At 30.2% G+C, this 14,822-nt stretch overlaps 1 protein-coding gene across 1 annotated transcript in view; it reads left to right on the top strand.

Moving 5' to 3' along the window:
- The window catches only part of LOC111641450 (papilin-like), a 102,676-nt gene that overhangs the window by 86,035 nt on the left and 1,819 nt on the right, over positions 1-14,822 (top strand). The window contains exons 31-36 of the mRNA XM_023387626.1: positions 1,116-1,206; positions 1,292-1,453; positions 1,546-1,575; positions 1,641-1,919; positions 4,034-4,414; positions 4,488-4,757. Coding sequence (XP_023243394.1) covers positions 1,116-1,206; positions 1,292-1,453; positions 1,546-1,575; positions 1,641-1,919; positions 4,034-4,414; positions 4,488-4,757 — 1,213 coding nt within the window. The remainder of the gene's footprint in view (positions 1-1,115; positions 1,207-1,291; positions 1,454-1,545; positions 1,576-1,640; positions 1,920-4,033; positions 4,415-4,487; positions 4,758-14,822) is intronic.

The following is a 14,822-nucleotide window of genomic DNA, read 5'->3' as shown; positions in this document are numbered from 1 at the left end:
ATATGCTTACACTTCAGACTAGAAAAAATTTGATTGTAAATATTAATGTACACTGAACTTCACTTAAGGGAAAGAAACATGGTTAAAGTATAGGTTTCTGCAATAGCAATAAGTTTTTTACCTATTGCTATCCAATTTCCAACTTTTCAGCTTATGAAGACTGTTCACACAGCATATGTAGATAGTATCTTAAAGATTCCATTACCATGAGTTTTGAAAATTTATATATCCTGATAAATGGATACCTCATTTATAAAAAAAAAGCAGTCACCCCACACTTCATGCTCTCTGCTACAAAGTTTAGGAACTGCCAACAGTATAAAAAACAGTATGTCAACAGTATATATATAGTGGAATCAGCAATTTGTGAATGGTCTGTGTTTTGTAAGGAAAGAACTACAATATCTTTTTGACTACCTTGTAGTCTCTTCCTGTGCCATTTTTTAAGCCATTTGGAACATGTGGTCAACCAAACCTTGTGCTCTTCAATCGTTAGCATTCCCCATGCAGCTAACATGGACATACTGAACCAAGACTGTATATATGCAAACACTGCATTAAATTAAATTGCTTGTACTTGCACTGAAATAGTAAAGCATACACATGGCATAGTAATCAAGTATCATCTGAAACCAATTGATGAGGCAAAATGGTTAATTACAACCTACAATACTCACAACAGAGAAACTTTTTAAACATATGAAATATATATATATTTCATGTCACTTTGAAACACCAAACTGGCAAGATACCAAGATACCTTTAAAAACACCGTATAAAAATTATAAGATAGGCAAACTGTTATATAAAATATATATATATATATATATATTTTATAGCTATTCAGTTGCTCCATGTATTTAATTTTTTAATTCTTCCCAAATGGTAAGAATTGAATGTCCTTGTAAACCTTAAAAACTTCAGTGTATCTGATTTTATTTTTTTTTTGTCCAGAAAAAGCAATTTGAAAAAATATCAGAATGAATTAAACATTAATAGTGAACATGAAAAAAATTCCTATGATATGCTGCAGTCTCATATATATTTGTTAAATTTAGCATTTAAAATATATTTTAATATTCTGAGAAATATCATTTAAAAGATTGTTTCTTTAGGTCCATACTTGCCCTGAAGATAGTAGATGTGCTATCGAAATATATCGCACAATAGAAGGAGAACCACGTGCACAACCTATATGTCGTTTAAGTAAAATAAAACTGTTTTCATAATTTCACTATTATTATTTAAAATATGTGTGTGTATTTAAAATATTAAATGTACTTTCCAAAAGTAAATAAATTAGGTCAGTGTCCAAAAATAGAAAGCAAAGCAGCAGACCCATATGATACAGAGTGCACCGAACGTTGCAGATTGGATTCCGACTGTAGAGACGATCGAAAATGTTGCTTTAATGGTTGTACTAATGTATGCATGGATCCTATTTTTGAAACAAGTAAGTAAAATTTTTTCACGTTAAAAACGAAAATTGTAACAAAAATTTAATATTTTCATATTACAATCTTCATTTCATTTTTCAATTTCTAGCAACAATGTTAACATCAGAAATAAATGAGAGTAAGAATATTTATTTTAATAAGAGGATTTCAAATCTTCAGTTAATCTAATTTTGATATTTTTAGTCAATAGAGAAGATAGTTCCATTCAGCCCACTGAATTTAATGAAACTACAACAATTGGATCTACTGTTTCTTTAATATGTAAAGTAGCAAAAGGAAGTACTTTTACATGGAGTAGAAATAATGTTCCTTTACAAGTAGATGACAATCACATTACAATATTATCAAATGGAACATTGTCTATTCAGAGGATAGAAGAAAATGACCATGGAAGTTATTTATGTATAACAAGAGATAACTATGGTCAATCAAAAGTTTACACATTCCATCTTCAAGTTCAAGGTATTTATATTTATTAGGTATAACAGTCATTAATTCTATTATTTAAGGTAATTTATAAACATGCAATAATAATATATGAAAAATAGATCTGGACTTCAAAAACAGGACACAATATATATCTTACTAAGAAATAGAAATAATAATATCTTTTATTAAATGACTTACAGTACTGTATTCTCAAATAATAGCCCTATTAAAATCTATATCTGAAGTTGTTCTACTGCAAATTGTGGATTGAAATCCAATGTTTAAAAAAGTTTACTAATTGCAGAACTTATAATAATAGTATCAGTTCATCAAACTTTAAGTGTTATTCTTATCTGGTAACCTTAAAAAAAAAAAAGATATTATGCAGAACATCATTTTAATAAAATTTAGTTTCAAATATTTCTCAAAATTCTTTAGAACTCAGTAGCTATCAATTGTACAGTACATAAGTTATATCTTAACATAGTTATAAAAAAAATGAATTTGTTTAACAAGGAAATAAAAGAGCCAACCAAAGATGATTCTCAAGTGCTTGTAAAGTAATTTTTAAGTGGAAATAGCAATTTAGATTGATTTTTATGTTTTGGGACAAACATTGTTAGTTACCTTAATGTGTCAGTACAAATGTTAGTTACCTGAAGAAACATGTTCAAATGGCAATGATAGCCAAGGATTGTTTTGTGGCTTGTCAAGCCATTTTAATTTCTTTGTTTATCCCTTCTTGACCTGCTTAAGTCTTTATTAACATTCATAAATAATTAAAGAAACTAGAAAGCCCTCTCTCTTATTTATAACTAAGAAACTCAAATTTTTTCATACTACTATATATAAAAATAATGATCTTATATCCAGTTTAACTCAGAAAACCATTATTTAAACTTATTTCAAAACTAGTATTGTCCTCCCAGTTCTGTAGTTCCTGAATAGGCCCTGAGCCAGTTTTCCCTGCTAAAAGTTAAAGAAGCTTAAATGTTAATCAGAAACACAAGTATATATATAAATTATATATTCATTTCTTCAGGTTTTCTATAAAGTTAATAAACTGGAACTTTTCAATTAACACTGATATGGACAAATTCACTTCTCTTACTTATTCAAGCAATGTTTATTCTGAATTACTAACATTTTTGGCTACATAAATATACACATCAATAGAAAACCTGATATCTTAAGCAAGTACACATACAACTGCCACTCTAGTGCCAAATTCATTTCTAATCTATAATCATATATCCAAAATATAGCCAGATCATTTACGGCAGTTGAACTTGTATTTTTTTGTACTCCTTCAAGTAAAAAGCCATTCCATTTATCAAACATTCAAAAAAAGGAGAGACATTCTACAAGTATTATGGATTTGATTTTTTTAAATTTACATTCAAAATTGTAAAATAAAGTAGAAAATTAATATTAAAATAAGAATAATATGAAAAAAAATATAAGGTTTCTTTCAAAGCTTAGATGGTAAATTAAATTTCTCTCTTATTTATTAAACCAGTGTTGGCCCCCACTAAAAAGTTTACTTCTATATTTGCACAACAGTACTATGGGCTAAATTAATTATTGATGCTATTGGTTGATTAATATTACAGTCAAAGCTAAGATAACTTTTATGCAATGAAGTTGATCAGTATTTGGTATATTTTGCAATTATAAGCAATAATTAAAATTCTCATGAGATGATGCTTGTGCTCTTATATTTTGGTCAAATTAATTGTATGATTAATTAATTTTCTCTACCTTTATGCCTTTTCTATCTATCTGTGGCTATCCATTAATTATAGTTACAGTTTTTAAACCACTTTTGACCCCTCTTTTCCTGTTGTGTACAATGATGTAATTAGGGGAGGGGATTTGCCAAAAGTATATGTACATACAATAGTTCATACCCTCTGGCATTGTTCTGGTATGTATGAATTTGAAGGCTTTAAAAAGTTGCAACACTATCATCACTAAAAAAAGTCCACATAGACAATGCCTTGACCCCTCCCTCTCCATCATGTACAACAATGTACTTTTTCTACCCCTTTTCCATTAAACTGTACACATAATTAATTAATGAATAAGCCCTATAATATATCAGAAGAAACATTTATTTTAAAGTAATTTCAATTTTTGATTATCAGTGCCTGTCCGAATTCTTCCGGGACCTACTTTAGTTATTGTTCAGCTCAGTCAGCCAGCAACCTTGCAATGCACAGCAACTGGATTCCCAAATCCTATTGTAAGCTGGTGGAGAGATAAAACGATGCTTCCAACTACAAGTGCTCGATTCCAACAGTTTCCAGATTATTCTCTTCTTATTAGAACTGTTACCTATCAAGATATTGGAGTGTACACATGCCAAGCATATAATGGAATTGGAGCTGTGGCAACTTTGGATGTTTCTGTTCGTTTATCAAAAGATTCCGATACAAAGTCAAACGTCAATTTTGATAATGAAAACACTTTGAAAGAGACAACAACAGACAGTATTTCTCCCATTACTGAAAAAGAAATGGCTCCTGGTAAAATTAAATATAGAAAAAAAATTTTTTTTAATTGTTGAGTTGTAATAAATATATCAATTTTATTTTACAGTTGATCTCTCTGTAGAAATCAAAACTATTAATTCCAAAGTGAAAGTTGGAGACTTGGTACAACTAGATTGTATTGTAAAAGGAACAGATTTATCTACTGTTACTTGGTATTTTAACAATAATGTCATACAAATTGATGACAAATTAAAATTGCTACCAAACAACACACTTCTTATTTCTAACATTCAAAATGGTCATAGTGGAAATTATCGTTGTCATGCACAGTATGATTCTAATCAAGCTTCTGCTTCTGTAGCAATTACAGTTGAAGGTATTCCAATTTTTATTTACTTCTATACATTACAATTGTATGTTTAAATTAAAATAAGTTTTACTTTTTAAAACAAATATTCAGAAAATATGTCAAACTATTTTTAGAAAATTATAATAATTTGTTCACATATTTAATATAATTTTTGAAAGTTCTTCAAATTAACTTATTAGCTTAATTATAATCCAGTTTTAATTTGTTTGATGTTTACTAACAGATCTTTCTATTCTATTTTGAATGTTTACATTTCATTTCAGTAAACTTCTAAGTTAACATATTTCACATTATAGAGAAGTGTTACAAAACAATAAGTAAAATGCAATACAACTGCAAACTCTTTATTAATGTCTCATTATAAAATTAACCAGTGATTTCACTGAAATCAAATATATAACTAAAAAAATATTGTTATTGATATAAAATAAATAGCCAGATTCCTTTATCAGGCTATCAGACTATCCTTTATTGATTATTAATATTTCAATCACAACATTTATTAAAATAATTATTCATAAATAATTAATCCGTGTTATTTCACTGTTACCTCCTCATTCAATAAATGGATTTCTAAACGCTAATATTTTCAATTCTTTAATATATTCATAATAAATTGGTAGGATGACAATAAATCTATAGTATCTTTAATTTTTCTTTTATCACTGGTTTAATGATGGCTTATAATGGAAATAATTGTGTATTATGATAGGCTTTTGGTCTCCCCTTCTTAGGGAAACATCTGGCATTATCATCTAAAGTTTTATAAAATATTTTATATGGGAAAAGTCTTATCTGCTGTGTTTTTTGTTCTCCTTGTTGATTTCTCCAGATCCTTTATTAAAAAAAAACTTTCTACCACAAATGGATTATTTTTTTATGCACTTTGCTATTAGTTTGCTAATCTTGAGGAGTGAGTTGAATGGATAAAAAAAATGTTTAATGTGCATTCAATAAAATCGCACATTATGTGACCATTAATTCATTGGTATAGAAATAAGATACAATACGGCATAAATATAGTAGAACCTCGATTATCCAGATGGTTCAAAATAAACAAAAATTTGCATGCACTTGGCAAATTGCGACACTGTTTATGTACTAATTCAAACACAAATAATTATCGTATTTATTTTCAGGCACTTGGCAATTCTTATCATCAAGTTTTTATTCAGTTGATACGTGTTGATATTACACACGTTTCGGGCATTTATTGCCCCTCTTCAGCCAACTAAAAACAAAAGTTCAACACTATAAAATTACAACAACAAACATATTAGGTATTGTTTTTCTAAAAGCATACCTTTTTGATTACAGGTTATCAAGATATTAAAAACCACAGGTTTCATCGCTTATGTTACAAAAATTTCTTGGCGCTTAACACACATTAATCTAAGAAAACATACGGTTTTTGTTATCTAAAATATTTTAAAACCTTATTTTTTATGTGGATTTACATGACAAATTTACAATGAAGTACGTACCTAATTATCTGTTTTTCGTTGTTATAAAATCTAAACACTTTAAAATTTTCCTTATACATTTACAACAATATTAAAATTGACATATTTGTCTTTCAAAATCATGCAATTTCCTCTTTTTGCAAACCATTGGGATGACCTCTCCTCCCCCTCTTCTTTCCCCCAGTTAAGCGTACCACTGGTTACTATAGTCATATGACTAGCAGGCCACCTTGTGGCAGTATTACTTTTTATCCTAAAATGTCTTTTTTATACAAATTATTTCTTTTCAAGAAAATACCTCATTCTAAAAATCCTGTTTACATAAAATATTTCAAGAAATTACCTTCTACATAAATTATCGTTTCTGCAGATTATAAGATATTTAGCCAGTTTTCATTAATTTTAATACTTAGATTTTTATTTATGCATTTTTTGCTTTTGAGAATTTCTACACTTTCTTTAAACTTTCTACTATATGTTTCTTTTTCTTTGTGGAGTATTTGTATATTATCTTTATCTATTGTACAATCATTCATGGTGCAATGATCATGGAAGGCGGAATTTAGTCTATTGTATTTCAGATCCGCTATATGTTCTTTTAATCTAGTTTTTAGCTTCCTTTTTGTTTCTCCTATGTAATATTTATTATTGCTACAAGTACAATGAATTTTATACACAACGTTCTTAGTTTCTGTTGGTGGTTGTTGTTTTTTCTCATTTTCGAATTGTTTTAATTTTGTATACATTTTTTGGTATGACGGTGCTAACTTAAAGTGCATATTGCTTATTTCATTATCAATTTGTTCGTGTAATCCTTTAATATATGGAAATCCAATATACTTAATGCTATTTGTTTTCTTATTAACCTGTTGTGCTTTAGGATTATTTATCTTAAGTTCCCATTTTTTCACTAGTCTTTGTGGGTAGCCTGCCAGGAGAAACTTCTTTTTTAATTCGGCTAAATCTGCGGATATATGTATTTCTTGACTTGTCCTGTTTTTTATCTTAGAATATTCCATTTTAAATATGTTATATTTGACGTGAAGTGGTACGTTGGATTGGTATCGTATTGTTATTTGACTCGATCCAGGCTTTTTAAATGTTCTAAATTCTAAACTTTGTTTTAATCTTCTTATCGTAATGTCTAAATAGTTGATTTCTTTTTTGGTTGTGTCTTCTGTTTCTGTTTTAAATTTTATCTCTTCTTGTATATTATTAATTTGTTTATTGATGTCTTCTATCTTTATTTCTGTTTCGTTGTATATTATTAGAATATCATCCACGTATCGTTTATAAAATTTTACACCTCTTATATTGCTGATTATGTTATCTATGTCTATCATTATTAATTCTGCTAACTTTGGTCCAATTACTGATCCCATGCTTATTCCGCTTGTCTGTGTATAAAAGTAATTGTCAACCTGGAAATAGTTACTTCTATATGAAAATTCTATTAAACTTATTATTTCATTTTTAACTTTAAGATTTTTTAATTTATCTTCTATAAGTTCCCACGTTATTGACGGGTACATGTCTATAATGTCGAGACTTGCTATTTTAAAGTTTTCTTCCATACTAATTTTATTCAATTCTTCTAGAAGTTCATCCGTGTTTTTAATTGCAAATCTTGAGTTTGGATACTGTTTTAGTTGTTGCTTTAGAAATTTTTCTAAGTTATATAATGTTGAATATTTTAAAATCTATTATTGGCCGGACTTTTTCACCTATCTTATGAGTTTTTAATTGTATATTTAGTTTTGGTATGCGGTCATTTCCTTCAATTAAAATAAACCATTTTTCATTTTTGTTAATTTCTCCTAGTTGTTCTAATTTTGTAATTCTTTTCTTAAGTTCTAAATATATAACCTCAGTAGGATTTACAGGAAGTTTTCTGAATTTTTTATTCTGTATTATCTCTTGTTTTTTGTTTTTAACCCATTCTTGGGTAACTATTACAGTTTGTTTGGATTTGTCGGCTTTTATGATTTCTATTTCGTTTTCTTTCAAAAAATTATGTAGTTTCCTGATTTGATTTTGGTATTGAAAATAATTCTTGTCTCTGACAATTGATTTTTCTCCTTCCTTAGTTACGTATTTTTTAATTTTATTACTTAGTTTCATTTTCATCATATTCGATTCAGTATCCGAAAGATTATTACTGATTTTGTCTAAATTTGGTATTATATCTAAAACATTCCATCTATTTGGTCCATTGAAGTCTAAACCTTTGTATAATATTCCTCTGATGTTTGTTGGAATATCTATTTTTGTTTTATTTAAAATAAGACTCTCTTTCCATTCTGCCAATTCTTCAATGGTAGGATATTGGAATTTTTTAACTAGTCTTTTATATTTATTTGTTTCATATCTTTGATTGTTCTTTGTCTTTTCATTTGTATTTTTTAATTCATCTGATTTGTTCTTTGCTTCAAGCTTTTTCATAGTACGTTTCAATCTTCTAATCCGAATATATTTGTATTGTATTGCGGCTCGTAGAATTTTAAAATTTATAGAATTTCTTTCTCTTGTGGGTATAGCTTCGGCTATTGATCTTGGTAATGTTAATGTTGTTAAAAGTCTCTTTTCTATCAAATGTGTTTTAAGGTAGTTTACGTCTGTAATATGCCTATCGATCTTACCTTGCAGTTTTTCTCTGTAATTGTTGTTGTTTTTTTGCTGACTCTTATCCATTTTTTTATGATTGTTGCCGTTTCAGCTTTGGAATTCTTATTCTGGTACTTTTGAAACCGTGCTTGTAGTTATTAGTAGTAATTCAAACACAAATAATTATCGTATTTATTTTCAGGCACTTGGCAATTCTTATCATCAAGTTTTTATTCAGTTGATACGTGTTGATATTACACACGTTTCGGGCATTTATTGCCCCTCTTCAGCCAACTAAAAACAAAAGTGTTTATGTACGTAATGGAATGCATAACTTTTTTGTTTCAACAATATCTCACCAGGCACAGTGGTCATAAACTTTTTTATACATTTTGTGTTGTAATAAAAATATAACTTGACATACATATTTATAAATAATTTATATTCAACTTACATCATTTCTATGGCCAAGGGCGGCGTAAAGCATGGGCAATATGGGCCACCACGGTCTGACGGCTCAATCATGGTCTGAGGTCATCAATGCTTTGAAACGCAGTGAGTCTGGACGTCCTTTATCTAATAAATATGGTGTTGGAACGTCAACGATCTCAGATATAAAAAAAAACAAAGTGAAAAAATTATGAAGTTTACTAATTGTTTAATGTCAGAAGATGGAACATCAGAGCATAAAGTTATGAAAAAGTTGAAGAGTGTATGTTTATGTGGCTCATACAAAGATGATCATCTGGACAGCCAATACCTGGTCCATTATTGTGTGAAAAAGCAATATTTTTCAATACAAGATTAAATGGAGATCCCACCTTCAAAGCAAGTTCGGGCTGGCTTGAAAAATTCAAAGGACAACATGGTATCAGGAAACTTGAAGTTTACAGGGAAAGCTTTCTGATGGCATACCTCAGCAAACACTTTCATTGACACATTGACAGTGTTCATGGAGAAGGAAGGATTCAACAAAGAATTTATTTACAATGCTGACAAGACCGTTTAAATTAGAAGAAACTACCCAACAAATCTTTAGCACCAAGGCGTGAAAATACTGCACCAGGGTACAAAACTAGTAAAGATCGTGTAACCATTATGGTGTGTGCCAATGCAGCAGACAGACAGACTCCCACTGCTTGTCATTGGGAAATCAAAGAACTCCCAACTGTTTTAAAAATATCAGAAGTCTCAAATCTTCTAATCCGAATACCAGTATTTTGAACAAAATCCTACTTACTAAACCTTTATTGTCTGGTACTTCTTAACTATTCGTAAAAACAAACGTTTTCAACAAATTTATATCAGAAGTCTTCCAGTTGAATATGACCATCAGAAAAAAGCCTGAATGAATGGAAAAATTTTTAAACGATGGTATGAAAAGCAATTCATTCCAGAAGTGAAAAAAATATCAAAACTCCATAGATAAAAGAGGAAAAACATTATTATTACTAGACAATGCACCATCCCACCCATGTATAGAATGTTTAAACTGGATTGGTGTGTGGCGGTACGCCATGCCTATGTACATAGGGGTTAAATCTAAGTTTTATATTAATCTCAATCCTTTGTCTTTTATATCACTGTTTCTAGAACTTTCTCATTCATTCTTTCTCTACGGGTGGGGGGCAAGCTTTATCCAGGAACAAAAAGGGGAAACAAAGGAAAACAAAAAAGCCCCGAGGGTGTCAGGAAAGGAGAAACAGACATTCTGGTGATAACATTCAACGAGAGCAGACGAGAAAAGCAGAGGTGGAAGTCGTCGCTTAGTAAGACGAGGAACAGACTTTAGGTCGTCTGAAGGTAAACGAACAAACTGGAACTGATGCTAAGATTGAGAGCTTTGAGAATACTTTGGAATTTCCAGACCTGATACAGAAAAGAACAGAGAAAGGATGAATAGACCGCAAGTCCCGACGTTGAAGATATCGGAGATTTTCGAAAGACCCAGTACCCCACCAACCTTTTTTCTTGTACTTTTCCGATTCCTTCATTTTATCTTCTCTTTTTCTCTTTTTTCTTTAGTATTTAAGTTAGTTATAGTATTACAGGAATATATCTCAAGTTAAGCCTTTTGTTTGTCGTGGACGTGTGTCACCCACCTTTGTTCCTACAAAGGATATATCGAAACTGTATTATATATATAGGAACTACATAGTTGGGATCCCAAAGAACCAAGTGTACATAGGACCACTTGAAAAAAAAATAAATAAAGCCTTTTTTTTTTTTTGTGCAACTTTGTATTGTATTGTTCGTCTGCTACACACCACAGATGAAATGTTTACAGTAAAATTTCTTCTACCGAATGTCACGTCAGTAATACAACTGATGGATCAGGGTGTGATAGAAACAGTAAAACCCTTATATAGAAAACAGATGCTTTGACGATTATTGCTAGCAGATGAAAATAACAAAGAAACAGTTATCAGCTTCCATAAGAAAATAAATTTAAAAGACTGTTGCTACATGGCAGCAGAGAGTTGGAATTCTATAGATGTATCAACTTTGAGAAAATCATTGAACAAAATTTTTAAAAGACCATTAGAAAATTCCAGTAACACAGTAGAAAGTGGTATAGGAGACATTGCAGAAGCAATAGCACAAATTTCAATGTGTGCTGAATGTGACGATGATGTAACTGAGTGGTTAAATTGCGATGCGAACGATCCTGGATTCCAAATTTTGAACGATGAGGAAATAATTAAAGAAATATCTGTCTCAGATAAACAAGATCAAGACAATGAAGAGATTTGCAAAGTAAGAGATATTGGTCCTACACATTCTGAAGCTTTTCAGTGTTTAGATGTTGCCATGAAGTGGTTTGAGAGCCAAGAAAAGTGTAACTCAGGATAACTTATATGACTTAAAGTATTCATGATTTAGCAGCTTCAAAAAGAACAGCTAGCTTTAAACAAAAATCAATAATTGAATTTCTTAATAAAAAATAATTTAATATTGAAGCTACAGTATATGTAAATCTAGTACATACAGTATGAATAATTTTTATGTCATGTCTTTCACTGTCAATTATTATTTTTTTCAATTAGCCAGATTTTTCCTTATCCAGACTACCTTCATCCCCAATTAGTCTGGATAATTGCAGTTCTACTGTAAATGAATGAATTTTAATGAAGAACAAGATTTTTGGAATTTTTTTTCCATTTTTCTTTGGATGGTAACAAGCGGCCCTGGCACCCTTTAAAGAAAAATGCAGGTGCTCTACTGAATACTACATTCCTTCCAAAATCCATAATATTTGATTCAAAAAACTTGTTCCAAAATATTTATTTATTAACATATGTGAAAAGTTTTTGGAACATTACATACAGTATAAAATCTACTTACCTGAACCACTTTCTAATGCCATAATGAAAAATATCTTAATAATTTTTTCACAAAACAGAAATTGAAAAGTTACTTAGACTACTGTTAAAATAAACTAAACTAAACAAAACTCAATTTATATGACAAAATTACCAAGCTACTTAAAAAGTGCAATTTGATGTTATTGAAATGTACATGGGTTTATCACTTGTTTAGCATTGCATCCAATGTTTTATTTCTTGACTTAAACCACTGTCTAGTAGTTCCATAGCCAGGAACAAATCATTGGGGCTAGAAGAGCAAACTAGAAAAACTGCAATTTGTTTTTTTACAGCCAGCACTGGTCATATCAGGTATAGCTTAGGCTACTATTACCTATGTTTACACTTAAGTTTGCATGATGAAAGTGAAAACATGTACTATATATACTTCATATGGGTATTACTGACTAAGCTGAGGAGCCTTAGCAACCTCATAGTCCTCAAGAGTCACTCTGGTTATGATATTTTAAAATGTTCCATTTTGTCTATTTTAAATTTTTTTCATCATTTCAAATTATTTATTGTCATCAGTTTTACTTACTAATTAATGCAGGTGCTGGTAGCCTTATCAGTTGACATCTGGAAAGCAAAAGTAACATGTTTTCCGTCACTTACAAGGAGAGGGCCAGACGTTCAGGTCTCCAATTTGAACAAAATATGGTTAGCATGTAGCCTTAAACAGCTCCTTGTCCAAATAATAGGACTTCTCAAGTGTTTCCAAAAATGGGGCTTTGAAAATTGAGCGTTTAGATTATAAGCGTCTTTGGAAGTTTCAAGTCATCCATTTGTCTATCACCAGTTAGAAAGATGCCAGCCACTAGGGCTAGACAATGCAGTTTCAAACCTTCAGAATATTAGTTTATGCTACACATAAAAAAAAACTAATAATAATAATGCTAATGATATGATTAAATAACTATTATTATTCTTCATGTTTAAACTTATAAAACAAGATCAAAAATCATAATGCCATTTCCTCTTTAACAAAAACAAGTCTTTTATTTAACAACATACAAGAGCTAAATCTTCAGAGAAGTTTTCACTAAACAGCAAATGATGTCACAATGTTTAATCTCTTGTTTTATAAGCTTTAAACGTAAGGAATAATAATTCTAATGATACAGTAAAATAATTGAGGCAGAGCATTAGCAAAGCCTCTTCTATGTGACTTACAGACTGGGTTTGTTCTCAAAATCTGTTTGATCAGTTTTGATTAAACTTTGTCGTTTTCCAATAATTGCAATGAGGAATCCAAAAATGAAATAAAAAACGAGGGTCCATAACTTCGTTTTCAAAATAAGCTTGTAGCACAAGAGCATGTGATAAATGTTTCAATGAACAATGTCATGCAATGTTTCATGGTCATTAGTACTCTTTCAATGGGCCAATTTTGATAAAACTTTGCCATTTTTTATTAATATTAATTGTGATTAGGAATCTTAAAATGTAAGAGGGTCCACTTAAATGTAAAAATCACATGATATAAAGAGGTATTAAAGTGATAATATCTGATGTGTCTGAGTGTGCCTAATGGAATTTAGGCCTAGGGTCAAAAATAAAAACAGCATTGCATGTGCCTAATGGAAAATAGGCATGAAAAACAAATAAAACACAAGAACAAAGCAATTGCCATCGATTACTTTGTTCTTGGATTGCCTCGCATGTAGATAAGTGCAAGGATCATCCCTTGCATAGCTGGCAGGTACAAGGATAGCCTCTTTTGTGGCAGCAAGTGCAAAGTTCATCCATCCATGTCCCTCAGGTATAAGGATCGCCTGTTCTATACCTAACAGGAGCAGGAATTGCTTCTTTCTTTTTGGCTCCACCTCAATTTTATCATGATATGACAAATTCTCACGATGTTCTAGTAAAATAATTAGTTTTTTTTCTGTTTGTGTGTAACATAAAATTGCAAAGGTTCAAACCTACATCATCTAGCTCCAATGCCTAGTATCTTATCAATTTGTGGATGTAAAACTTATAAGCTAAACACTCAATTTTCAGAGGTCTGATTTTTGGAAATGCTTGGAGTGTGTCCTATTATTTATACGAGAAGCCATTTGTGTTTAAGGCTACACGCTCCACCATGTTTTGTTCGAATTGGAGACCCAAACATCTGGTCTCTCCTTAGCAACAGGAATCATTTTTGAATTATTTTTAATAAACAATTCAGAATAACACATTTCATCACAATGTTTAAACAGTATTTCACTTGTTTTAGTCTACTGAAAAAAAATCAAAGTGAAAAAAGTCACCCCAAAAAATTCCCCAAATTTTCTGTCAGTCAATAAAAATCCTTACTAAAACACCTTTTCTTGCAGCCGAAGTTTATAAGAGAAACTTTCTAACGTTTTCGGTCTTGTTAAAAGACCTTTCTCAAGAAAATAAATCAAATAAAACAAATTGTAAATCGAACGCTTAGTACAGTTACACGTTTTTCGAATATTTTTCGAAAAAAAAAAAAATTCGAAAAACGTGTAACTGTACTAAGCGTTCGATTTACAATTTGTTGTTCTATTTGATTTATTTTCTTGAGAAAGGTCTTTTAACAAGACCAAAAACGTTAGAAAGTTTCTCTTATAAACTTTGGCTGCAAGAAAAGGTGTTTTAGTAAGTGTTTTGATAATAAAAATCCCCAG

Source organism: Centruroides sculpturatus, unplaced genomic scaffold (genome assembly GCF_000671375.1).
Source record: "Centruroides sculpturatus isolate CEXI.00-Female unplaced genomic scaffold, Cexi_2.0 scaffold151, whole genome shotgun sequence".
Classification (NCBI taxonomy): domain Eukaryota; kingdom Metazoa; phylum Arthropoda; class Arachnida; order Scorpiones; family Buthidae; genus Centruroides; species Centruroides sculpturatus.
The sequence above is the reverse complement of the archived record's forward strand: the minus strand, read 5'-3'. Positions and strand labels throughout refer to the sequence as shown.